Source organism: Leopardus geoffroyi, chromosome C1 (assembly GCF_018350155.1).
Source record: "Leopardus geoffroyi isolate Oge1 chromosome C1, O.geoffroyi_Oge1_pat1.0, whole genome shotgun sequence".
Classification (NCBI taxonomy): Eukaryota; Metazoa; Chordata; class Mammalia; order Carnivora; family Felidae; genus Leopardus; species Leopardus geoffroyi.
Genome location: NC_059328.1, coordinates 134,286,617 through 134,313,810, shown reverse-complemented (window position 1 = coordinate 134,313,810; position 27,194 = coordinate 134,286,617). Strand labels below are relative to the sequence as shown.

Here is a 27,194-nt window from a genome sequence, read left to right as displayed (position 1 = left end):
AAAAATTCCCAAGTACTGAACCTAACTGTATAACACAATTGGTGCTATAACCATACAGAGAAGTTATTACATTGCTTCTAAAACACAGTAATTTGTTGGGCACCTGGGTGGCTCAGTTGATTGAATGTCTGACTTCAGCTCAGGTCATGACCTCGCGGTTTGTGAGTTTGAGCCCAACATCAGGCTTGCTGCGGTCAGCACAGAACCCGTTTCAGATTCTCTGTCCTCCTTTCTCTCTGCCCCTCCCATGCACATGCTCTCTGTCTCAAAAAAATAATACACATTTAAAACACAGAAATTTGAATTACTATTCCTGGTGAGATGTAGGCTAAGATATTTTAAAAAAAAGCTTCAAAGTACTTAAAATGCTTTAATAATGTTGTTCATAATTTGCTATTATTAATTCTAAGACTATGTACATATACATATGATAATTATAGTATATATTACATATGATAACACTAGTAATTAATATTATAGAACCAAAATTTTCTACATTAAGAGATAAAATATAAATTTAAGTTAAGTAAAAAATATTTTTCTTATATTGAATGTAAAATATGAATATGAAATAAAGATATAATTTCTCTTAAAGCTATGTAACTCTGTCAACTGAAAATCCTGGAAACTATGATTAACTGGACTATAATGAGCACTCTAACTGTTAAGATTATGGCTACTAAATACCATTTCCTCCAAAGGAACTGGATATTCTTAGAGAAATAAGTGATGTCAAGGTTGAGGTAGGAAATATACAAGGTAAGCCTGCATCTTTGCACACCAAAAGCAATAAAAATATCAAAAAACAGTTAAGGTAATATCAAAAGAACTCAGGAGTCATATTGATTAGTCAAAAATTGGAAAACAAGAGCATTAATAAGAAAATTGTTGCAATAAATCAAAACACATCATAAATGTTTAAATTAATTTGTTCATAATAATCCTCTTTATTATTTTGTCCTTTGAAAATATATCTTGGTACACCTGGGTGACCCAGTCGGTTAAGCGTCCAACTTCAGCTCAGGTCATAATCTTGTGGTTCATGAGTTCTAGCCCCATGTCAGGCTCTGTGCTGACAGCTCAGAGCCTGGAGCCTGAATCAGATTCTGTGTCTCCCTCTCCCTCTGTCTGTGCCCTTACTCCGCTAGTGTTCTCTCTCTGTCTCTCAAAAATGAATTAAAATGTTAAAAAAAAATAAGAAAATACATCTTGCTGAGATTAAAATACAATGCTACTAGAGGGCAGGAAACAAATTTGACATTTTGAAAACACGGAATACAGATGCTAATGACCCACATAAGCATCAAACCCATCAGTTTAATTACAGGATGACTTAATCCAGTGATTTCCAATGTTGTGCTTTATAATATGATGCTTTCAGGGTGTTTGCAGGTTTCCTTCTTTAGATGATGCAAAAACGCATTTATCAATGCTCTAGCAATTTCAATTTATGGAAAAAACGCATAGCACAATTTGAATATAAACTCACATAATTTTGAACACAACAGTAAGTAGAAAGTTACTGAGAAAAAAATAACTGTAGAAAAAGTTTACTTCTTTAATTTGAAATTTAGTTGTTGACCTCACACCCAGCCTTTTCCACAGTCAGTTTTGTAAAATAAGTATAATTTAGTGCTACACAAACAGCTCTATGTAGTACAATAACTCCCAAGGGCATCACTGTAAAAGAATTGTATTTATATAAATGTGCATGAGTTATTAAGAAGCACAATTCACTTTCTATGGAGAAAACAGAAAGTGCATAATATTTTTCCTTTTTGGTCATAAAACATTTCATGACAGTTTAGAGCATATCATGGGGGATTAAATTATTGAAAACACAAATAAAAATCAATGGCAAAAAAAAAAGTCTTTTAAAATGAGATGGCATGAAAGTAAGAAAATTTAAAAACCTCAAAATAAAATAAAAGCAGAAACCTAGAAAGTAAAAGTATGTGTTGCATCCTAAAAGTGTCTGCCACATCCTAGAGTGATTGAGCTTCAGTGCTGATAACTAAATGGGACATTGAACAAGTTTAGAACTGACCACATAAATAAACCAATGGAAGAGCCCTCTAAAATGCTGGCAACCAAACAACATGTAAAAGGTCAGCAAGAAAAATTAGTATCTTCAGAGAGTTTGTAACTATAAATCGGCCCTCAAAAGGATTAATACATCCAATTTCATACTATCCATGTGATCTGAAAAACCTGAAAACAAAAATTTTAAGTGTTTTGGTGTCAGAAATGACCCTGAGAAATTGGCAGAACCAAAAATGAGTATCTTTGGAAAGACTTTTAACACAGTTCTCAAAGAATTCCAAAGGAGTCAATATAAATGAGTAGTTTAAAGTTAACAAGCACAATATACACAAGGAAACAAGTATTATTTGTGAAAAACAACAGAAACAGAACTGAAATTTATCAGACATTGAATATAGGACTATAAAAGGCTTATGGTTATTAGCACTAGATGAAGGCAATGCTTTGTTAAATTGGGTTTCCTAGAAATAAAGAGCAATGTTTGAATTAATACGGTTTTTTTTTTGAAAGAATGCTTATCAGAAAAAAACTATGAAAGAGGGAATATGGGGAGGGAAAGGACTGAGCAAGGGTAAAAGTCAGGTAATACTCTAGTCTTGTTTCAATCCATAGATTAAGGATGGTTTCTGAAGCATAAACAGCAGTGTATGTGTATCTCCTCATTCTGTTTCTCCTTCTACTTGTGTTGAAGTAGAACATTCATTCTGTTCTACTGAATAACATTCTTTCTGTTATTTTAGTAATCACCCTGGCTATGTAAGTCTGCATATGTAACAAAGGCAATCAATCAACAGCTACTATCGGCAAGGATTGAGAGAAGAGATCTCCCATTTCCTATTGGTTGCAATGGAAACTGGTACAACTAGTTTGGAAAAGAGTTTGCTACTTTTTAGTGAAGTTGAACATGTGTGGGTCCTTTGACCTGACGTTTTCACAGTTATTATGTCCTGAGCAAACTTTTGAATCTGTGTCCCAAGAATGTTAGTAGCGGCATTGTTGCAATATTAAAGATATTGGGAAGAATTCAAATGTTCACTAGTAGTAGAATAAACTAATAACCCCAAATATATACAAGAACACTGAGCAGCAATGAAAATGGATGAAAATGGATAAATCTCAAAAACCTGACACTGAGCAAAGGAGGCAGAATATAAACAGCACAATTAAATTTACATGAAGTTCACACACAGGCAAAATCAGCTAATATATATTTTATGGTGCATACATAGGTGTAATACTTCAATGGAAGTAAGGAAATGGTTAACACAAAATATGATTTGATGGTTATGTCTGGATTTGGGGAGAAATGGGAATGCAAGCAGGGAGAAAGGGAATTTCTAATGCTTTGTTTCTTAACCCGCATGACATAGTGCTGAGTATGCTTTAAAGGGTTTGTATGTATAACTTGATGCAATTTTAATGTGATTAGCCTGATATTTTAGAATTTAAAGTTATAAGCACTACCATATACCTCCCCTTACTTGACCATCTAATTAATACCCTTGAGATTTTTCTTACTGTATCATCTGTTTTTCTTTCATAAAACTTACAGTTTGTACTCATATGTTTATTTGGGTGTTTATATATTTACTACCCATTTCTCCCACTAAGCTACATGCTCCCTGAGAGCTGAAACCATGTCTGTTTTGCTTACATCTGTGAGCTTCAAAACGATTTCTCCTACATGAAGTTGTATATAGTCGAATTTTAGGGTTTTGAGAACTTTTCCATCCACAAAGATGAGTTTTGCCAAAAGTTGGAGGCGGCAGCTTTGCTAAAGCAGTTATGCAACCACTCAAATAAGTAAGATAATGTATAACTAGATTAGCACAATACATGGTACATGGTGACTATTCAATAAATTACAATAGTTGCTGGCATTGGTGTCTGTCCTGCATCTTTTTATTTAACTCTAGCGGTTGTGTAAGTTATTTCCATTCAAATTTGTTCATCAGGGACAATGATTACATTGCAGTCACTCTTTCTTGCTGCCCGTGTATATAAATGTAGACTGTTTTGCCAATTCATGAGTAGTGGTTGCAGTATCAACAACTGAAAACCAGGGAAGTCCAACAGGGCTGAGTGTAACTGTAATTTTCCTGGAGGAAAGAAAGGGCCATAGATTTGGGTTAGAGGTTGAGAGATGAAGCTCTCATTTGCTAATTCTAATTCTCAATTGCCAATATCTTGGGGTGATTTATTTCACTGTTTCAGAGACAGAGTAACATTTTCTATGGGGGCTGGAGGGTTGACCTGGGTGGCTTAGTCCATTAAATGTCCTGACTCTTGATTTTGGCTCAGGTCATGATCTCCTTGTTTGGGTTATCGATCCCCACATCATGAGCTGAGCTGACAGTGTGGAGCCTGCTTGGGATTCTCTCCCTTGCTCTCTCTCTCTGCCCCTCCTCCACTCACACTCTCTATCTCTTTCTCTCAAAATAAATAAATAAACTCTTTAAAAAATAGCCTTCTATTAAGAGAGGTTCCCATTAAAACAAACAAACAAACAAAAAAGCAATAGTGATAACATTAAAAAAAGGGACAACCTTGAAAAATGAATTAGGATCCAAGAGTCGGTGGGCAAATAGGTTCAATGAGTTTCAACCAGAATTTGATGTGATGAGATAAAATGAATAACAAATAGCAGGGCACTAATGATTTATTAAACTTTTGCTTTTGGTATATATACCATTAAAAAATATCACATCTAAGATGCTATCTATTCATTGTGAGAAGTGTGCTAATGTCAAGGATGGTAACATGAAAGAATGGTCAGTAGCAATGTAAGAATCATTGATTGAAAATTGAAAAAATTCTTCTTTCACAGATGTTGAAATATGATAAAAGTTTGTATATTAGAACCAATAAAATAAGACAAACACATATAAATACTGGTATCTGATATTAAACATATTTCTTAGTGTGGACTGTGGTCAAAATATTTGAAAGCTACTACCCTAGAAAATGTATTTTCTGTTCTTTAGATTAGAGTTGGATGGAATACTGCAAAATCATACATATATCAGACTGCAAAATTACAGTGACTATAAGAACCTCTTTGGTAAATTAAAACTAAAGCGACATTTCTAAAATTGACACAAAAAATTGCACATATATTATGAAGTTGTCAGTCAAATTATAAATTAAATCAACATAAAACATTCACTGACCATGAAATGTGACAGCTAGCTAAGACTGTATACATAATACTTGGACCAATGAAAACTTTGATCCACCACGCATGGAGAAATTGATCAGACATGTGGATACCTCAGAACCCCAGACATCTAGAGAAAATATATCAGATCTTTCTGTAAACGAAATGATTCATTGCCAGTTATGTGCAATTGGTTTTGAAAAAATTTCCAATTATTAAAATTAGAACAACAATAATAAAATATAGTAGCTCTTAGTACTACTTAAGTTGTTCTAGAGAACACTGGTATTTTTGGTTTCTGCAGAGTCAAGTGCAGAAGCAAGTAGATTGATAAACTTATAAACATCATGAAAAGAGTTGTAGAGAGGAACTGGAGCCACTCGGATGCCATCTGGATCCCGCTTGTCACACTGTGGTGGAGAAAATAAAGCCACAGGAATGTTAGCACTTTTCACATAATGAAAATCTACATTCAAGATAAAACTGCATAAAGCCATCATGCTGATTTCCCTAAAACTTAATATATAAGCCTTTTGTTAATTTTAGTAAAATACAATGTTTCTGTGTTATTTGAACTCTCCTCTTAATAATAGTTAAAATATGAGTGAAAATCATGAGGACCCACCAAAGTGCATTCCTTCAGCATTCATCCTCTTGAAGCATCCAGTAAGTCATGTATGCAATTTACCTGTGGGGAGACTCTAAGAGCCTGGAAACCTTGAGCACATTTAAATGAATGAGAACTTTAGGGGCACCTGGGTGGCACAGTCGGCTAAGTGTCCTACTCTTGATCTTGGCTTGGGTCATGATCTCACGGTTTGTGAGTTCCAGCCCCACATTGAGCTCTGCGCAGGCTCTTAGGATTCTGTTTCTCCTCTCTGCCCTTTCCTCTTGTGCTCTCACTCTCTCTCAAAATAAATAAAAAACTTAAAAAATAAAAAAAAATAAAAGAATAAATGAGAACCTTAAAAATAAAAGTCGATAAACAAATAAAATGGGGTGCTAGGCGGCTCAGTCGGTTGAGCATCTGACTCTTGGTTTTGGCTCAGGTCACGATCCTAGGGTTTTGGGATGGAGCCCCTCACTGTGCTCCCTGCTGAGCATGGACCCTGCTTAACATTCAATTCCCCCCCCCTCTCCCTCTGCCTCCCTCCCCCACTTGTGCTCTCTCTCACTTTCTCTTTAAAATCAAAAATACATAAATAAAAATGAAAAAAGAAATGAATGATAACCTCTTTGACACCTAGAGAGTTTTAGTCAATTATTTTTACATAATCCTCTAATCCTTAATCTCACAGGTAAAGAATTGGCTGTATCCCTGAAATGTCATGAAATGGACCCAGATAATTTGGTCTAGCCTGAAGATCACTATTATTAATCTTTAAGAAACCCTCACTATGGGTTAGACAATACAATAAATTGTTTATTTGTGCTGGACTATTTAATTCCCATAACAAATTTTGGAGACAAGTAATTTGCACCCAAAATCCAGATGAGAAAACTCAAGCCAATAGATGTGAGCAAACTTTCCAGGAGCACACAGCTTATAAATGGTAGAAATTGACTTGGAACACTAACATATGGATTTGTGCCTCTGGAATCTGAGATAACCTCTCCTCAAGAGTTTGTGGACCAGGACACCTGGGTTTCTCAGTCAGTTGAGTGTCTGACTCTTGATTTCAGCTCAGGTCATGATCCCAGGGTCATGGTATCAAACCCTGCATCAGGCTAGGCTCCATGTTGAGCATGGAGCTTGCTTAAGATTCTCTCTCTCCCTCTGCCCCAACTCATGCTCTTTTTTTAAAAAGAGAGAGAGAGAGAGAGAGAGAGAGAGAGAGAGAGAGACAGGATGACATGAGTGGAGCAATTCCTAAATTACATGGTTGCTGGAAATAGATACACGACCACCATTTTTCCTGAAATCACCCTATTAACATTTATTTGCTTCAAGAGAATAGAATGACCACTTAGGTCCAAGCGTTTAAAAAAAAATTATTTTGGGGCGCCTGGGTGGCGCAGTCGGTTAAGCGTCCGACTTCAGCCAGGTCACGATCTCGCGGTCCGTGAGTTCGAGCCCCGCGTCGGGCTCTGGGCTGATGGCTCAGAGCCTGGAGCCTGTTTCTGATTCTGTGTCTCCCTCTCTCTCTGCCCCTCCCCCGTTCATGCTCTGTCTCTCTCTGTCCCAAAAATAAATAAACGTTGAAAAAAAAATTTTTTTAAATAAAAAAAAAAATTATTTCCTACAATGTTAACATCCCTGAGATGTGTTTACAGCTCTCTTCTGACTAAAATGACAGGTTTGAAAATGACTTGGCTCAATCAAACAACTAAATAAGACTGATTTTTTTCCTCCTCCTCCACCATATTATGTTCTGTAATTCTAGTTATTCAACGAACATATATTATTTGGGCTTTCACTACTAAAAACTAGGGAAAACATGTCCTAATTGATTATGATGAAACCATTTTTTTTTCCTGCTCAAACTGTAATAAAAAGAATGAATAAATTATGGAAGGCTGGTTCCTCATCCAAAATTTGTGGTTTCTTCCCTTTTATCCCTTTTATCAGAAATGACAGATCTCTATGCCCTTCAATTAACACAGTGACACATGCTTAGCTGACACATAATCTATCCTCTCAAACTGACTCATGAAATAACATGCAACAGTGAATTAACCAAAGATCCCCAACGTGCCACCCAGAGAGAAAACCTGGTAGCAAAGCAAGAGATATACTTACAACCACTCCTCGTTTTTCTAGTTCTTGGAATACATCTTTTATTGGAATAGAAAAGGTTAGTGTTAGCTGGCAGCCACGATCCTCTATGCAGGATGGAGTAATTATGTTCACAAATGGTCTCTTGGTATCTGCTTTATCTTTGTTACAGTAATGCTTGATCATGTATTCCAGATAACCAGTTAGCAAAACAGATTTTCTCCTCAATGCTTTCATAGTCGCTTGCTTAAAGATCTACAGAATGAGAAACAATCAGATTAACAGTGTCTTGTTGATCTGCAAAGAAGCAAAAATTAACTGAAAAAAAAAAAGGAAATGCGCACTTTTGGCCTTTCCAAAAACATCCCGTTTTAGACTATCCTTTGTAAAAACATATCCTCTGTTAAATGCTTGGCCGTTAAAAGCCAAATGGAAAGGTTTCCGTGACAGAAAAACTGTATAAATGTCATTTAAACAATACTTGCTAAAGAAGAAGGAAAAGTAAGGTACTATAGTGTTCCTATACAGTTACTTTACATTAGCTCAGTATAATTAGTACAAGAAAAACATACCTTAATAAATGCATTTAAAGATCATGAAAGTCAAACCTTTTCCCCAAAGCCATTTTACACAATCATAATCAAGAAGACTTTTTTTTTTTTTTTTTTGATTCTGATACAAAGTATTTTGGTCCACACCAAAGTATAATAAGAGTTAAACACTCATGTATATATGGAAGGAAGTGTTATCAACATTATTTATAATTGTTTTTGCTAATTCCTAAATCTCCCCAGCATAACAGTAAGCAAACAAACAGTTAAATAATAAAGCTAAGTTTTGTCAGTCAGGGAAACAAACCATGAAACCATAGTTATTCAATGAACATATATATTTGGGCTTTCACCACTAAAAACTAGTGAAAACATGTCCCAATTGATTATGATGAAACCATTTTTTTTCTGTTAGATAATACATATGTTAGTACTGAGGCAGTTAGGTTTGCTTCTCTCTCTGTGTGTGTCTTTCTGTCTCTCTTTTCCTCCCTCTCTCTTCCTTTTTATCTTTCCTTCTTTCATCATTTTTTCCCCTGCTAAACTCTAGCACTGGTGTGAAAATACTGCCATTTGCTGCCTGAAGTTTCTTATATTAAGATGAGTGACAAGTGCACACAATAACTGGTATTGGAACATTAGAGGTCAGAACAGACACGCTTTTCTAGCTTATCTCTTAAGGTCAAGTAGAGTTTAAAAATATATCCTACATATAAGAACTGAATGAACTGCAAACAGAGCGTGATGCACTGGCATGCCACTTAATATCCTTTTTCTGTATCATGTTATGCCACAGAGCTAAGATAGGGTCACTCAGTGACATCTAGACTTTATGAAGCTTGTGAAAATAGTTATTTTGGTATATACATGTGGCATGTGTGAGCAGGCATTCTAATAGAACTCAAACCATTTGGGCAAATGACCTATATTGCATGAAAGGTATGGATTTGGCTGAAGGAGACCAAGGGAGTTGTATTGATGGTAACAGTACCCAAGGAAAAGAAGAGAAACAGGATAGAATGGTATCTGTCTCTCTGCAGCCAGATGTTGCAGACTATGGAAGAGAGTTTGCTACAAGTAGGGTTTGATGTCTGTTTCAGAAGACATTCTTCAGAAGACAGAAGCCTGTTTGGATCAAGAGGGCCTGGGTCTAGAACCAAATCTCGTAAAGGGCAGGAGCAGGGACAGGCAAGGCACCACCCACATGTGGTTTGGTTGCCAGGATAGGAATAAAAGAATAGGAGAGGAATTTTTCCAATCTTCTCTTTGGACATTAATAGTAATTCATGGTAAATTTCATTTATAAATAATTCTGAAAAACTTTCTGGTTCTACTATAAGCCCCATAAGAGACAGGTAAGAGCAATGTGCGAAGTACTACCTTTAATGATAATTTCATTTGTGTTTATAGGTTAGTAAGACTTGGGGGAATATTATTTAACTTTATTTTTGTTGTTTTTTTTTTTAAGGAGATTTTGTTCTTGCAGATTTCTCTGATAACTAGAAACTAAAGTTAAATTTTTTTATGACGGTCTCAATTTTGACATACTGTTACTCTTTGATAATGAAATAACTTTAAAATATGAAACCATCTTCCATCATTAAACCACAGTAAGGGCAGCTGCATGGTTAGGCACTCTTAAAATCCTGTCAGAGGGTGTAAAGGTCTCTTTTGAGGCATCACATAAAAATATTAAGAGGGGATAATAGGAGTTAACTGGAGAATAGAATAAATATCTTCTTTTCTTTTTAGCTTCTCATTATTTCTATGCTTTCAGTATTGAGAAAGGACGATTTTTTTAAATAAAAAAATGAAAACTGTAGGTTAAAAATATTCAGCTTATAACAATTCTTGGCAGAGTTTCAACTACTTGGGTTATTTTTCTTACTGAGCAAAAAGAATACAAAGCTAGATAAGTTAGATAAGTTTAAACAGGAAAAAGAAGTATAGCATGACATTTTCAATTGTTGCATTTTTTTTCTCCTCAGTTCTTAAAATTGGCTGCCTAATAACTTTCTGAGGAAACACATAGTACATTTCTCCTTATTTGATTTGTATTTAAAATTTTTTTAATGTTTATTCATTTTTTGAGAGGGAGAGAGAGAGGGAGAGAGAGAGAGAACCTGCATGCACATGAGGGAGGGAGGGGCGGAGAGATAGGGAAACAGAATCTGAAACAGGCGCCAGGCTCTGAGCTGTCAGCACAGAGCCCAACGTGGGGCTCAAACTCATGAAGTGTGAGATCATGACCTGAGTCAAAGTTGAACGCTTAAGTGATTGAGCCACCCACGCGCCCTACTTGATGTGTATTTTAATTGAACACTCTAATTTTGTATTTTGGAGCTATTTACTTCATTATAAATTCATATACTGAAATGTTCTAAAAATTGTCTACTTATCACTGCATGAAAGTATGATCCTACAAAATAAAATAGGTGTATTTTTAATTTCAAGCTAGCAATTGAAAAGATTGAGGAGACTTCTGAAATACTCTGGTCTAAACATCTTCATCTTAAAAATGAGACAAACGAACTCAAGAGTATATATATAGTAAAGAGAAAGTTGTCACCTGTCTAAGGTCATACTTGGTGCCTCAGTGAGGGATAGAGTGTATGCCTCCTGGTTCCTACCTTAGTTTCTATTGATCCACATATTTTTATATGTAAAATTTGTACCATATTTTACCATATGCCTTTGTACCATATAAATATATAATACAAATGATTAAGAGCCACTAATATAAACAAAGGACAGTTTGAAATTGATTACAAGGTGCTATTTTTCATGTTATCAATCAACTGGAGGCACATGTCATTATAAACAAAACCATATTAATACTTGTAAAAAATCACCGTGTTGCAAAACTGAGATCATATCCATCCATGTACACTGATTCTTAAGTTTAGAATCTCTCCTCCAATTGGTATTTGACTATGCAGAATATTTTTTGAAAGGGAAGTAGCTACGACAAAGACAGGCACTGTGATTCATGCATATTTCTCTCATTGATTCAAACTTTATCAATCACCTATCTCTTTCAATGCAATAACTTAAGCACAGTAGCAATATGATTGCCACACCGATGCTTACCCACTTGGCATCGAGGGGGTAGAACATTTTAACAGTTAGGTAAAGAATAAGAAGAATGACATGCATTGTTTTGTAATTTCAGAATTTTGCAATTTATGATGGGGAGGAAGAATTTCAACACTTTCTTCAACACAACTTTTGCTTACCTAATGATAATTTTGGTTAGAATGTAGGCTTAGCAGTGAATAGCTTAAGTACAGTATTCCTTTCTTTTTTCTTTTTTAGTTTTTATTTATTTATTTTGAGCAACAGAGAGAGCATGAGCAGGGGAGGGGCAGAGAGAGAGGGAGAGAAAAAATCCCAAGCAGGCTCCAGGCTGACAGTGCAGAGCCTGGCACTGGGCTCCATCCCACCAACCTGAGATCATGACCTGAGCTGAAATCAAGAGTCAGAAGCTTTAACCAACTGAGCCACCAAGCACCATTTACTTAAGATATTTCTAAGAGGCTCCAGAAAAATACTTAAGCGGTAAGAGAAGTACATATCCACTCTTGTGGCCTTTGGGATCCTTTTGTTATTTGTTTAGATGTTAAAGGAAAAAAAAATCAATCAATCTTCAGATTCCAGCTGAAAATAAAAACCTTGTCTAGGTGACTACAATACAGCGTAATACGGTGATAAATACTTCCAAGCTTTTTATCATTCAAGCCTAGCCTAGGGGACTAGTGGCAGGAAAATTGAGAATGTGACTTCTTTTTCATGGCAGAAGGGGTAAGTACTTGACACCACCCACTGCGAAAACATACCAAAGTTAGAGTGTCTAAAAGAAAATTTCCAGATCTGGCTGAGAACTCATTTGCAAAGGTAAGGAAAATCAGAGGACAAAACGTCAAGTACCAGTTCTTCCTAAGGTACACCTCGGTGCTTTTCCTATGGTAACTCACCTTCTCCCTGAGACAAACTTGCAAAGTGAGAAAAACTGTGTATCATTTTAAAACGTTTAACAGAAGTTTTCTCTGAATAGATATTATAAAAATAATTCAAATACCATTATCTGACTTGCTAAGCAGATTCTATCCCTCCTCACCCCCCAAAAATTTTTAAAAACTTTTTTTTCCCACTGGCTGAAAAATCTTGTTACTGGGTCTATTTTCAGTTTAAAAAAAAAAAAAAAAAAAATCTGCCAAAAAGTGAAAACAACACAAGCTCCATCTAGTGGCCACATTGAGTAGATGGTCTTTAAATTGAGATGAAGTGAAATGAGTTGATTACCACTATCAGTGGTGAAGTTCTATTAAAAAAAAAAAAAAAGTACTTTACATTGCCATCCAGTGGCCAAAGTGAGAAACTGCTATATGTGTTCGCAGAATCCTAAAATTTAGGTTTAGAGATTTTGGAAGTCTTTATCTAGTCATTCATCCTGGAACACTCCACAATAGACTTTCATAAAATATCAAAAACCAGATGATTTTAAAAGACTTTAAATTAAAAAAGTCAAATTATTTTTTGAATACCTATATATTTAAAATCTCTGTTGAAAAAAAAAACACATTTAGCTAAAATATATTTTACTTTAATGTATGTATATAAGTATATTTACTTAATATGTGTATTGATGTTATTATTAATTATATAGGATATAATTATTTACAATATATATTTCCTTAAATAAATTTAGTCTCATTCTCTTTTTATTTAATTTTTTTAAAATGTTTTATTTATTTTTTAGAGAGAGAGACAGAGACAGAGCATAAGCAGGGGAGAGGCAGAGAGAGGGAGACACAGAATCTGTAGCAGGCTCCAGGCACTGAGCTGTCAGCCAGAGGCCGACACGGGGTTCAAAAGAACCAGCTGTGAGATCAGATGAGCCCAAGTCAGATGCTTAATCAACTGAACCACCCAGGTGTCCCAAGTTAGTCTCATTCTGAAATTAATTAATATCAAGTAATTAAGCTATATTGATATGGATATGAATATAATATAGATATAAAAGGACAAGGTAGGTATCTATATATCTATATAAATAGATGGAAAGGTAGATATAAATATTGGAAACCAAATTGATTCTTTGGATATTATTATTTAGGGTGAAACTAATGTTATTTTAACTAAAAACATTCATTTACTAAAAAATATATATTGAGCCAGTAACAGTAGAGAGATTATACAAGAATATGATGGAATAGACACTCCAGTAAAAAAAAAGAAATCCATTTACCTTATGAGACAACCTTTCTCATTCTTTGGTTTACTCTGATTATTTGTATTTTTTTCCTTAAAGTATGTCTTCCTATAGTTCTATCATATGGCACTTGGTGAGTTCGTTGACTCACAGAACCAGAAGAAACAGAGTCTCCAGTAATCACAACAATATCTGGCACATAATACTTTCTAATAAGTAAATGTTGAATGAGTGAAATAATCAAGAACTAAATATTGCATGCTTATTTTGTCACAGAGACACCAAGAGAAGATTAAGCAACTTCTTTAAGGTCACACAAATTCTAAGAGGAACTAAAAATATGTATCCCCAAATCAGTTCCAATTAACATTTATTAAGTGCCAACAACATTTATTATGTGCCAAGCACAGTGCTGGGGCTGGACACATAGATAAGAGATGTCAATTAGCACAGAGTCATTGTCCTAAAGGAGAATACCAGCTTTTGACCATTGTTTATACATAATGAACATTAATCTTGCTTTTTAGCAGAGAAGGTCCTACAACATGTCACAGTCAGGTAAAGAAAAAGGTAAAGATATGAGAAGGGTAAAGCATAGTTCACTTACCTCTAAACTAGCATGTAAGGAACAGACCAACAAAATGGGAGGATTTGAAATTCGAAATCCACTAACCCCAGGGATTAATTGCAGTTCTGAAAAATTAACATCATGTCATTTTTATAGAATGTACCTTGAAAAGTGTCCTTCATGGATTTTTTATGACACTATAGTAGAGAGAAGAATAAGATTTAAAAACTTTTATTTCTAAGAATTCTGAGATATTTAAGAGAAACTCTGTGGACCTAGAATACTTGCATATTTCCCCTTCACTTGCAATGTCTCTCTCCCCTGCCCCACTTTCTTAGCAGCCTACCAAATACTAGAGCCCTTAGAAATATAAAAATGACCTCTTAAAGAAGATTTTCTGTACCTCATTCTCTGTCCTTCCACACTCCCAAGCCAGCATTCCTTAACCTGCCCCATGCTTTGCTTTTCTACTATGAAATCATATCAGTGAGAGAAAAAAAATCAAAATTTTAATAGTTTGTAATTGTAATGTCATCCAAAGGCAGGAATATAAATTAAATGACCTATGAAGGTGACTTCTAGCACTAGTATTATTAGGTCAAGTGGCTTCTCCTAGGGAAAAAATAATAATAATAAAAAGGCTTTTAAAAAAATGATCTGCCTAAGTATGATACATTTAAAAGGTAATTTAATAGCAGGTATTATCCTAATTAGAATCAATTAGATTGAATAGTAGCAAGTTAAGTCCAATAGCATTAAGACTGCTCGTTGGAGATCAAATTAAAGCTAAAACTGACTAAAAGAGCATTAGAATTTTCTAGGTCTTTAGAGATGCATCTAATTCAGGGCTCAACAAGCTATGTACTGAGGACCAAATGTGGCCCTTGGCTTGTTTTTGTAAATAAAGTTTCATTGGAACATATAGCCACATTCATTCATTTATGTATGTCTGTGACTGCTTTAGCACTACAATGGCAGAACTGAACATTTGCTAGAGACAGTATAGCTCCCAAAACTTAAAATGTCTCCTCTCTGGCCCTTCACAGAGAAACTTTCCCCACTCTCGATCTAGTCCAATTCTCCCATTTACAGATAAGAAAAGCCAACACAAAGAGTGTAGGCAACAGGCATAACAGAGCTAACTATTCCAGCAGCCAAGATAAAATGCAGGTTTCTTGATTTGACTGGAAGAGCCCATCTTGATCTTTTGCATCTTGGTTTTTGAAAATATGAATATATTTAAAATAGTAACTCAGGTTAGTAATAGTCTGAAGGATCAAGTTGAACTGAAGACTCTCAAAACATTTATGAAGCTTTCTGTATCCCACATGATTGAAGATGGGAGTCACTCAGGAAAAAGAAGCAGGGCAGTTTGGGAGAACCCTGCACGTGTTGAAATTTCATTTCTACCTGCTGGGGTTCAACTGCCATTGTTTTGTGTGTGGCAAAAGCCACAGAAGGAAGAAAAATTGGAAAAAGAGAGACATAAAGTGAACATTTATTAAATAGCACTGCTATGTGCTGCTTGGTTTACAGCTTTGAACTTGTCTTACCCTCAAACCAACCCCTGAATTGGATATTATTATTCACATTAGATATGCAAGAAGGAAAATAAAACAAAAAACAAAAAAATCCCAAGAAGTTATAATTTGTGCAGCATCACAAAATTATTAAGCAGCAAAGTAGAATTGACATCCAAGTCTCTCTGGGCCTGACTACAAGCCAAAAATTCTTTCCTGTCCTCACTTCCTGATGTTCTGGGTACTCAATATTGATGAGATATGAATCCTATACATTACAACTCATTTCCACTTACTTGCCTACAGAGGGATAGACTCGAAATGATGCTAAAATCTACAAACACTTAGTCTTACACTCTGGAAATGTCATTTCTTATTTTAAGAATTCTCAGTGGCATTTTCAAAGTGCACTCTCCATGAGGCATGTATATTACATGCCATACAAAGACAGATGAAAATTGAAATAAAGGTAAAATAAAATGACTTGTGAAGTGAAACTGAATACACTTACTGTTATCCATCTTAAATCTGGTGCTGAGTTCATGGCCAAACCATCCCACTAACCTAAAACATAAATAACAACATTAGATATTTTGGTCTACAAAAATAACTGCAATTAATATAGGAATCTGGGCCCTACATATGAAAGTCATTTGTGTTGCGATTCATCAAATACACAGGCATATATATGTTCTATGATATCATAAGGCAATTAATATTTATAACCTTATCAAGAAAAGGATAAAATCAATTTATACATATAACTGTATAATTTTTGTAAAGTTAAACCATCTGAAAATCTATATTTAATGATATTTTATTGTTTAAAATAAAATGAACAAAAAATGTTGAGTTTTTTAAATTTTTTTAGATTTTGAAACAAAAGTAAAAGCTCAAAAAGAAAAAACAATTAATACAATAATATATTTTTCACAACAAGCTCCCTAAAGAAAAATGGTGTAAAAATAACCGATATAATTGTTGAAAATTTTTGAATAATTTCCTAAGGAAATTGACTGCTTTTTTTTTTTAGTGAGATAAAGAAATTAGAAAAATCATATACATGCATTTGTGTGTGCATAGTAGAGGAAAAGAATATTAAAATAATTTAAAGAAAAGTATACAATTTGGGAAATATGAATTCAATATTTCTGATAATCTGTTCTACCTAAATAAATTTTTAGTTTTTTTTTTTTAAGTTTATTTATTTTGAGACAGAGAGAGAGAAAAAGAGCAAGCTGCAAGCACATGCAAGTGAGCAGGGGAGGGGTAGAGAGCGAGGGAGGGAGATAATCCCAAGCAGGTTCCTCACTGTCAATGCAGAGCCGGATGTAGAGATCAGTCTCATTAATGGTGAGATCATGACCTAAGCCTAGATTGAGTCAGACACTTAACTGACTGAACCACAGGTGCCCCAATAAATATTTAGTTTTAATGCTGCCAAAATAAAAAATTCCATGGAATTTTGTTATAACTGGGCAAAATATTTTTAAGTTTACAGAAAATATGTGAGTGAATATAGTAAATTTTGAAATATAAGACTACAATGTTTAATTGTTCCTATCAAGGAACAAATAAATAAGTCATGATGAATGAAGAAATGTTGTAAGTGAGGTGCAAAATAAACTAGATTCAGTTACAGCAAGCATAGAGGAAGCAGAGAGGAGAATAGGTGAAATAGAAGATAAAATTATGGAAAATGATGAAGCTGAGAAAGAGAGATAAGAAAATACTGGACCACAAGGGGAGAATTAGAGAACTAAGTGATTCAGTTAAATGTAATAATATCTGTATCATAGGAGTTCCAGAAGAATAAGAGAGAGAGAAAAGAGCAGAAGGTTTCCTTGAATAAATTAAAGCTGAGAACATTCCTAATCTGGAGAAGGAAGCAGACATCCAAATCCAGGAGGCACAGAGAACTGCCTTCATATTCAGTAAGAATAGGTCTTCACCATGGCATAGCATAGTGAAACTGACAAAATACAAAGATTAAGAGAGAATTCTGAAAGCAGCTAGGGACAAACAAGCCTTAACCTACAAGGATAGATGCATAAGGGTAGTAACAGACCTGTCTACTGAAACTTGGTAGGCCAGAAGGGAGTGGCAAGAAATAATCAATGTGCTGAATACGAAAGATGTACAACCAAGATTCCTTTAACCAGCAAGGGTGTCATTCAGAATAGTAAAAGATATAAGTTTTCCCAGACAAATGAAAACTGAAGGCGTTCATGGGCACTAAACCAGCCCTACAAGAGATCCTAAGGGGGACTCTGTGAGTAGAATGCTGCAAGGACTACAAAGGACCAGAGACATCACCACAAGCATGAAACCTAGAGATAACACAATGACACTAAATCCATATCTTTCAATAATAACTCTGAATGTAAATGGACTAAACGCTCCAATCCAAAGACATTCAGTATCAGAATGGGTAAAAAAAACATGATCCATCTATATGCAGTTTACAAAAGACTCATTTTAGACCTGAGGACACCTTCAGATTGAAAGTGAGGGGATGGAGAACCATCTATCATGCTACTGGAAATCAAAAGAAAGCTGGAGTAGCCATACTTATATCAGACAAACTAGATTTTAAACTAAAGTCTATAACAAGAGATGAAGAAGGGCATTATATCATAATTACAGGGTCTATCCATCAAGAAAAGCTAACAATTATAAATGTTTAGGCCCCCCAACTTGAAACACCCAAATATATAAATCAAGTAATCACAAACATAAGCAAATCTTACTGATAAGAATACAGTAATTTCAAAAAGATGTTAGAATGGGAGAGAGCCAAAGCATAAGAGACTGTTAAAAACTGAGAACAAACTGAGGGTTGATGGGGGGTGGGAGGGAGGGGAGGGTGGGTGATGGGTATTGAGGAGGGCACCTTTTGGGATGAGCACTGGGTGTTGTATGGAAACCAATTTGACAATAAGTTTCATATATTGAAAAAAAAAGAATACAGTAATTTCAGGGATTTTAATACTTCACTTACAACAATGGACAGATCATCTAGGCAGAAAATCAATGAAGAAACAATGGCCCTGAATGATACACTGGACCAGAAATACTTGACAGATATATTCAGAACTTTTCATTCAAAAGCAGCAGAACACCCATTCTTCTCAAGTGCACATGGAACATTCTCCAAGATAGATCACACATTGAGTCAAAATAAAGCCCTCAATAAATATAAAAGAATTGAGATCATACCATGCATATTTTCAGATCACAACACTATGAAACTTGAAATCAACTACAAAAAAATTTGGAAAGCCTCCAAATGCATGGAGGTTAAAGAACATACTACTAAAGAATGAATGGGTCAACCAAGAAATTAAAGAAGAAATTGAAGAATATATGGAAGCAACTGATTTTGCAAACATGACAGTCCAAACCCTTTGGGATGCAGCAAAGGCAGTCTGAATAGGAAAATACACTGTAATCCAGGCCTACCTCAAGAAACAAGAAAAATCCCAAAAACAAAACCTAACCACACACCTAAAGGAACTAGAAGCAGAACAGCAAAGAAAGCCCAAAGTCAGCAGAAGAAGAGATATAATAAAGATTAGAGCAGAAATAAATAATATAGAATCTAAAAAAAATAGTAGGACAGATCAATGAATCTAAGAGCTGTTTTTTTGGAAAAAATAAAATTGATAAACGCCTAGCCAGATTTCTCAAAAAGAAAAGAGAGAGAGCCCAAATAGATAAAATCATCAATGAAAGAGGAGAGATCACAACCAACACCACAGAAATACAAAAAAATTTAAAAATACTATGAAAAATTATATGCCAACAAACTGGACAATCCGGAAGAAATAGACAAATTCCTAGACACCCACACACTACCAAATCTCAAACGGAAAGACATAGAAATTTTGAACAGACCCATAACCAGTGAAGAAATTGAATCAATTATCAAAAATTTCCCAACAAATAAGAGTCCTGGACCAGATGGCTTCCCAGGGGAATTCTACCAGACATTTAAAGTAGAGTTAATACCTATCCTTCTCAAGCGGTTTCAAAAAATAGAAATGGAAGGACAACTTCCAGACTCATTCTATGAAGCCAGCATTACTTTGGTTCCCAAACCAGACAGAGATCCCACTAAAAAGGAGAATTATAGGCCAATACCCCCGATGAACATGGATGCAAAAATTCCCAACAAGATACTAGCATAAGGCAATCCACTGTATATTAAAAGAATTATTCACCATGATCAAGTGGGATTCATTCCTGGGCTGCAGAGCTGGTCAATATTTGCGAATCAATCAATGCAATGCATCATATTACTAGGAGAAAGGATAAGAGCCATATGATCCTGTTAATAGATGCAAAAAAAGCATTGGGCAAAATAGAGCATCCCTTCTTAATTAAACCCTCAAGAAAGTCAGGAAAGAAGGAACATGCTTAAACATCATAAGAGCAATATATGAAAAGTCCACAACTAATATCATCCTCAATGGGGAAAAACTGAGAGCTTGCCCCCTGAGATCAGGAACACGACAGGGATGTCCACTCTCACCACTGTTGTTTAACATATTGCTGGAAGTCCTAGCCTGAGCAATCAGACAACAAATGAAATAAAAGCATCCAAATTGGCAAAGAAGTCAAACTTTACTTTTCGCAGATGACATGATGCTCTAAATGGAAAACCTGAAAGACTCCACCAAAAAGCTGCTAGAACTGATACATGAATTCAGCAAAGTTGCTGGATAAAAAAATCAATGTACAGAAATCGTTTGTAGTTCTATACACCAATAATGAAGCAACAGAAAGAAAAATCAAGAAATCGATCCCATTTACAATTGCACCAAGAACCATAAAATACCCAGGAATAAATCTAACCGAAGATGTAAAAGATCTGTATGTTGAAAACTATAGAAAACTCATGAAAGAAATTCAAGAAGGCACAAAGAAATAGAAAAATATTCCATGTTCATGGATTGGAAGAACTAACATTGTTAAAATGTCAATACTACCCAAAGCAATCTGCACATTCAATGCAATCCCAATCAAAATTGCACCGGCATTCTTCTCAGAACTAGAACAAACAATCCTAAAATTTGAATGGAACCACAAAAGACCCAATGTTTATAGCAGCATTTCAACAATAGCCAAATTATAGAAAGAGCCCAAATGTCCATCAACTGATGAATAGGTAAAGAAGATGTGGTTTATATATACAATGGAATGTTACCTGGCAATGAGAAAAAAATGAAGTCTGGCCATTTGCAACAATGTGGATGGAACTGGAGGGCATTATGCTAGAAATAAGTCAGTCAAAGACAGATGTCATATGTTGTCACTCATATGTGGAATTTGAGAAACTTAACAGAAGACCATGGGGGAAGGAAGGGGAAAGAATAAGTTCAAACAGAGAGGAAGGCAAACCATCAAAGACTCTTAAATAAGAGAAAAAACTAAGGGTTGATTGGCGGCAGGGAGAGAGGAGAAAATGGGTGATGGGCATTGAGTAGGGCACTTGTTGGCATGAGCACTGGGTGTCGTATGTAAGCAATGAATCATGGGAATCTACTCCCTAAGCCAAGAGCACACTGTATATACTGTATGTTAGCTAACTTAATAATAAATTATATTTAAAAATAAATAAATAAGTAAATAAATATAAAATAAAAGAAGTGATAATTGTCACATTTCAAAAAAATGCAAGGATGAATAAAAGATATCCACATTTTTATAGTTTTCAAAAGAAAAATTTCTTTTTGACTTTAAAAACAAAAGAAAATATAGAAGGAAATATCAATACGTTTATAAACACTTAAAATTCTATACTGAAATGACAAATAAAATTAAAAGGCAAACCAATGATGTGGAAAAGGCTGCTACTTGCCATGTATGAGTTTTCATCAAGTTTTTTGTTTTTGTTTTTGGTTTTTTGGCAGAAAAGGGCAATGCGCCCAAAGCTACCCAACCATAGAGCATGAACAGGGCATTATAAAAGCAGAAATGCAAATGTACCACAAATTCAGGGGGAAAAAACCCTTAATCTCTGTAATAATTTTTAAAATGTGAAATAACATTAAGATGAGACCATAGGAGGGATGCTTGGGTGGTTCAGTTGGTTAAGCATCTGACTTAGGCTCAGGTCATGATCTCCCTGTTCATGAGTTCAAGCCCTACATCGGGCTCTGTGCTGACTGACAGCTTGGAGCCTGCAGCCTGAAGCCTGCTTCAGATTCTGTCTCCCTTTCTCTCTGCCCCCTTCCCTGCTCATGCTCATGTTCTCTCTCTGTCTCTGTCCCTCTCTCTCAAAAGTAAATAAACATTAATAACTTTTTTTTAATTCTACATATATTCTAAAACTGCATATACCAAACTGGCAAGTCAGTCAAAAAGTATGAATCCTATTTTCACCAACGATTCAAAGAAAAAGAAATTAGTAGTTTGTCTAATCATGAGAATAGTAAGTAATAAAACCTTTATAGAGTACAGTTTGAGAATATATGTGACAAATATGTAGAATTTCCTGTCCCAGGACTTTTGTTCTTTCCAATCCATTAAAAGTACTATTTAGATCGTACTACTTGAAGTATGCTAAAATTTATGCGCTCGTACAATGAGTACAATACTATTTACAGGGTCAAAACACCTATCTCAGAATAGAGAGTTAATAACATGAATTATACTACTTTCATACAATGGAATACTATTGAATCCATTATAAAAATCTTATTTAAAAGAATATGTACGCAAAAAGAATAAAGTGGAGATCACAATATTTAGAATATTACTCCAATTTTAGAATAATCATATATTAAAAACAACAACAATAAAAAAATATAATGTATTCATTCATTTGTAATTCTGGTCAAAATTTTAAATTTTTTAATTTCTGATTTATTTGTACCTCTGTTTTCCAGAATTTTCTAAAGAGCATGTATTGTTATTGCATCAGAAAAAACTATAATTATCATTTTAATCCATATTCATTAGTTCAAAATTTTTTAATTTTAAAAATTATGTATATACATAATTTTGCATATACATACATATATTTTTCTATGTATATATAACATACTTATGTAGAATTAGTCAACAAAGATTAATTATGTAAGATAACTAATGCTTTTATCCTACCACTTAAAAATATCATATGGCTTCCCTTTAGTTGAAGGGAAAAATTCACAGTCTATTAGCCCAAGCATAACTTTCAAACCTTATATATAATATTTCTTTTCTCATTTCAAATAATTCATTCTCAAAACCTATCAAACACCTCTCCCCACCTCACCCGAACACCACAGGTTTTCTTCCTGAAATGCTTACATGGGTAGAAGCTGTGTAGGAGCAATGAAAGAAAAGAATCAGGGCAGAGCAGTGAAAGCCGAAGTGATATAGTACCTGAGGAAACTCCAGTAAAAACCTATTTTCTGAAGTGGAGGCAAGGTTTTCTTATTTTAATTTCAAAAGCTACACCCTTCGTAAAACCATAGGTAAAGTACAGGGGTGAGCAGGATTATTTTCAGAATAGCTGCTATACTAAAAAAGAAAAGAAGAGAAAGCATTTATATATAAAGAAACAAGAGGAGCTCTAATAGTTGGAAGTAGTCAGAGAAGAAGATACCTGAAAGGCTACCCTGTCGCCTGACCTAACCTCCGGTTTAGTCATCTCCCCAGATTGCTGACCCAGGAAAATTCAACTCATTCACTGATGAGCAGTGTGAAAAGGAACTGGATATTGCACTGTCACAAAGATTTTACGTGAAAAATGTAAAAGGAGAAAAATCTACCCACAGATATAAAACATGCACCAGGAAAAGGTTGCCAGAAAGCTGATGAAAATGTAAAGAAAGTGAGTAAATTAATAAAACAATAGAAACTGAATGAGGAAATTTTCCATATGATGGAAAACTACCAAGTAGAAATTCAGAATAGGATTGATATAGCTTGACAATAGGAGGGATAGCTTGCAGAAATCAAGAAAAATTCAAAAAAAAAAAAATAATAAAACATGTAAAAGAAATTTTGAAAAAAAAAAAAAAGGAAAGAATGCAAGGAAGTTAGGAAACTAAGGAAAAGACAGCAAGTGTCAGAGGAAAGCTGTGAGAGAAAATGAACAAAACAAAAAAGAAAATAAGAAAAATTTGAAATAGCCAAGAAAGAAAGTAATAAATGTAATTAGCAAATGATCTCTATCATAACCAAAGCAAATTTCTGAAGACAAAAAGCAATAAAAAAAAGAAAAAACGTTTTAAAAAGTTATAATTCAAGACAACTATATTAAATTAAAAAATTCATTGAATCAACCATACTGAAAAAATGCAACATTGAATTGGGGAGAATTATTCAAGATTGGTCAATTTTATTTAAACTTTATTAGTTACTGAATTTTGGGGGTGAAGAAAAATACTGAGATTTCAGGCAAAAGTGGTAAGACAGAATAAAGGAAAAAAATATTAGATTTGTTTCAAATTCATCAAATGCCACACTTCAATGAAGAAAATAACGTAGAAATATCTATATAATATCCTCCAAATAGAAAGAAAATGTAATGCATGAATATTATGTGTGGATAAGCCAAATTGTATAAAGATTACTGACGTTGATTAAGCAAGAGATCAGCTGATATTTTCCCCATGAATTCTTCATGAAAATCTACCTGAAGGTGAATTTAGTCAGCCAAGAGATGCCTGAGGGCATTATGACAAAAAGATATGTGGTGGCTATTGAGTGTATTTAATTATAGGACTAAGATTAAACAAATATGGGGATGAAGGTGACAGAACATAATGAAAGAGAATGCTATATGACAATGTGAAAATGGACAACTGGCAAAATGAGGGAAAATAAATTTCACTGATCATCCATATTTAAACTTGATAAATGAAGTAATAGAAGTATAATTAGACCTAAGAACACACATTAAACACCAAAAAAGTCAAAATTGACTAAGTCATGGGGTGATGAGTGTTTGGGCAGAAGGAAAAGGACATCTTCTAAATCTTTCATTGTTCATGGAAGAGAACTAATAGAAGAAAACAAGAAAGATTAGAATTTTAAATTAAAATCTGAAATATCAGAAGTATTAGCTGAAAAATAATGAACCAAAAAGGAAAACATATATCATGTTGAAAGACTAAAAAGATCTAGAAACAGGGGTGCTTGGATGGCTCAGTTGGTTAAGCATCTGACTCTTGATTTCAGCTTAGGTCAATTTCATGGTTTATGAGTTCATGCCCAGCATGGGGCTCTGCGCTAACAGCATGGTGCCTGCTTGGGATTCTCTCTCTCCCTCTCTCTTCGCCCCTCTTCACCTCCACTCTCTCTCTCTTTAAATAAATAAACATTAAAAAAATCTAGAAACAGAAAATATGACATTAAGTGGCATTGAATTAAGACTAGACATAGCCATCAAGGCAATGAAAGTCAATGGGTTTGATTTAAGTACTGAAAGACAACGTTATCAGATTGTATCATACAAAGATTGTACCATAAATCAAAGAGAATCAACTAAAATGAGTGATTCAGAAAAAAATAGACTAAAAGGATGAGCACAGGTATAAATAGAAAATGCACAAATGAAGCAAGGGTAGATGCAATCTTTATATTAGACAAGATGAAATTCAGACCAAAAGAGTTAAATGTTTTGGAAAAGGACATTTTATAATGCTTATGAATTAAAATATTCACAATAAAGACAAAACAGTTATGAATTTCTAGACATCATACAACAGGACAGCAACATTACAGAAATAGAAATATCTTGTGGTTTCAGTAACGTTTTATTGACCTCTTTGAGTCTATGACAGACCAAGTAAACAAAATATCAATGAAGAGGTAAATCTTATCTATAAATGTTTAATGCTTTTCTCTGAAATAAAGATTATAGCTTTCTAAGAAGTGCTTATAAAATATTGACTAAAATTAACTACGAAAAATGTAATATTTCCAAAGTGGTTATATTGCTGACTATATCTTCTGGTTACAATCCAATAAAAATAGCAATTAATAAGAAATTCAAAAAACCACAAGACTCAATTACTTGGGAAATTAAAATAAAATTTATCTCAAGTTATTTTTATGATCAAATTGAAATGGTTGAATTTCTTTAAAAAATAATGAAAACACTATAGATCAATATCTTTTGGATATTGATAGAATAATGCATAGAGAAAAATTCATAGCTTCAAATTCAGATCAATAGAAACATTTTTAAATGAAGCAAATAAGTCAATAATAATACAAAAAAAATCATAGAGAACAAGAAAATAAACTGAAATAAAGCTGTTATGTAAAATTAATAAAGATAAAATATGGAATTAACGGTTAGAAAATATAAGTTACAATGATACATAAATAAAAGATCAATTTTGGTGAGGGTGAGAGACATCAATGAACTGAGTAAACACAAGACAAGTGTAGCTATAAAAACATTATGGGAAGGAATAATCACAAAGTGGGAAAAGTAAGTGCATCATAAGAGACAGATTGCTAAAATTAGTTTTAAAACCTATATTAAAATGGATAATTTTCCAAGACAATTTATTTATCCAAAGTAATTCCAGAAAAGAAAAAATATCTAAATCTACAGATTTTAATAGAAGAAATAAAGAAACATCTCAAACACCTAAAATTCCTAAGAGAAAGTGATCTCATGAGGAAATTTTGCCACACTACTCAGAGTAGATAATTCTAAGATTATTTAAACTATTCAAAAGCATAAAAACCAAAATTAATACCAAGAAGGAAAGAAAGAAAGAAAGAAAGAAAGAAAGAAAGAAAGAAAGAAAGAAAGAGAGAAAGAGAGAAAGAGAGAAAGAAAAAAAGAAAGAAAGAAAGAAAGAAAGAAAGAAAGAAAGAAAGAAAGAAGAAGAAAGGAAGGAAGGAAGGAAGGAAGGAAGGAAGGAAGGAAGGGAGGGAGGGAGGGAGGGAGTAGGAAAGAGATTTCCACTTTTGGGGGGGAACAAATATAACATTAATATCAAACCAGATTAGAACTGCACACATAAAAGTGGAAGCCAATCTGACTTAAGAATATTTAATACTGGGGCGCCTGGGTGGCGCAGTCGGTTAAGCGTCCGACTTCAGCCAGGTCACGATCTCGCGGTCTGTGAGTTCGAGCCCCGCGTCAGGCTCTGGGCTGATGGCTCAGAGCCTGGAGCCTGTTTCCGATTCTGTGTCTCCCTCTCTCTCTGCCCCTCCCCCGTTCATGCTCTGTCTCTCTCTGTCCCAAAAATAAATAAACGTTGAAAAAAAAAATTTATATAAGAATATTTAATACTAAAATCATAGAGATTCAAATAGCACATTAAAATAATAGTGTGTTATGAACAGTAGAGTTTATTTAAGGAATGCAAAAATGGCTTCATATTAGCAAATTTAATAATATGCAATTTATTATAGTAATAAAGCTAAAAAGACAATCATTGGACCATCTCTATAGACCCTGTAGAG

The 27,194-nt window shown here is 34.3% G+C and overlaps 1 protein-coding gene across 3 annotated transcripts in view; it reads right to left on the bottom strand.

Annotated features, from left to right (window-relative positions):
- Nucleotides 1-4,873: 4,873 nt before the first annotated feature.
- The window catches only part of KYNU (kynureninase), a 121,017-nt gene continuing 98,696 nt past the window's right edge, over nucleotides 4,874-27,194 (bottom strand). For 2 of the 3 annotated variants that reach the window (XM_045479685.1, XM_045479687.1), the window contains 4 exons: nucleotides 16,279-16,331; nucleotides 14,287-14,372; nucleotides 7,941-8,171; nucleotides 4,874-5,610 (listed from right to left, as the gene is read on the bottom strand). In XM_045479685.1, the coding sequence (XP_045335641.1) occupies nucleotides 5,473-5,610; nucleotides 7,941-8,171; nucleotides 14,287-14,372; nucleotides 16,279-16,331 (508 nt within the window). In that variant the 3' untranslated portion in view covers nucleotides 4,874-5,472. Of the gene's footprint in view, nucleotides 5,611-7,940; nucleotides 8,172-13,372; nucleotides 13,422-14,286; nucleotides 14,373-16,278; nucleotides 16,332-27,194 lie in introns of those variants that run through there. The other variant, XM_045479688.1, reaches the window with a different exon arrangement.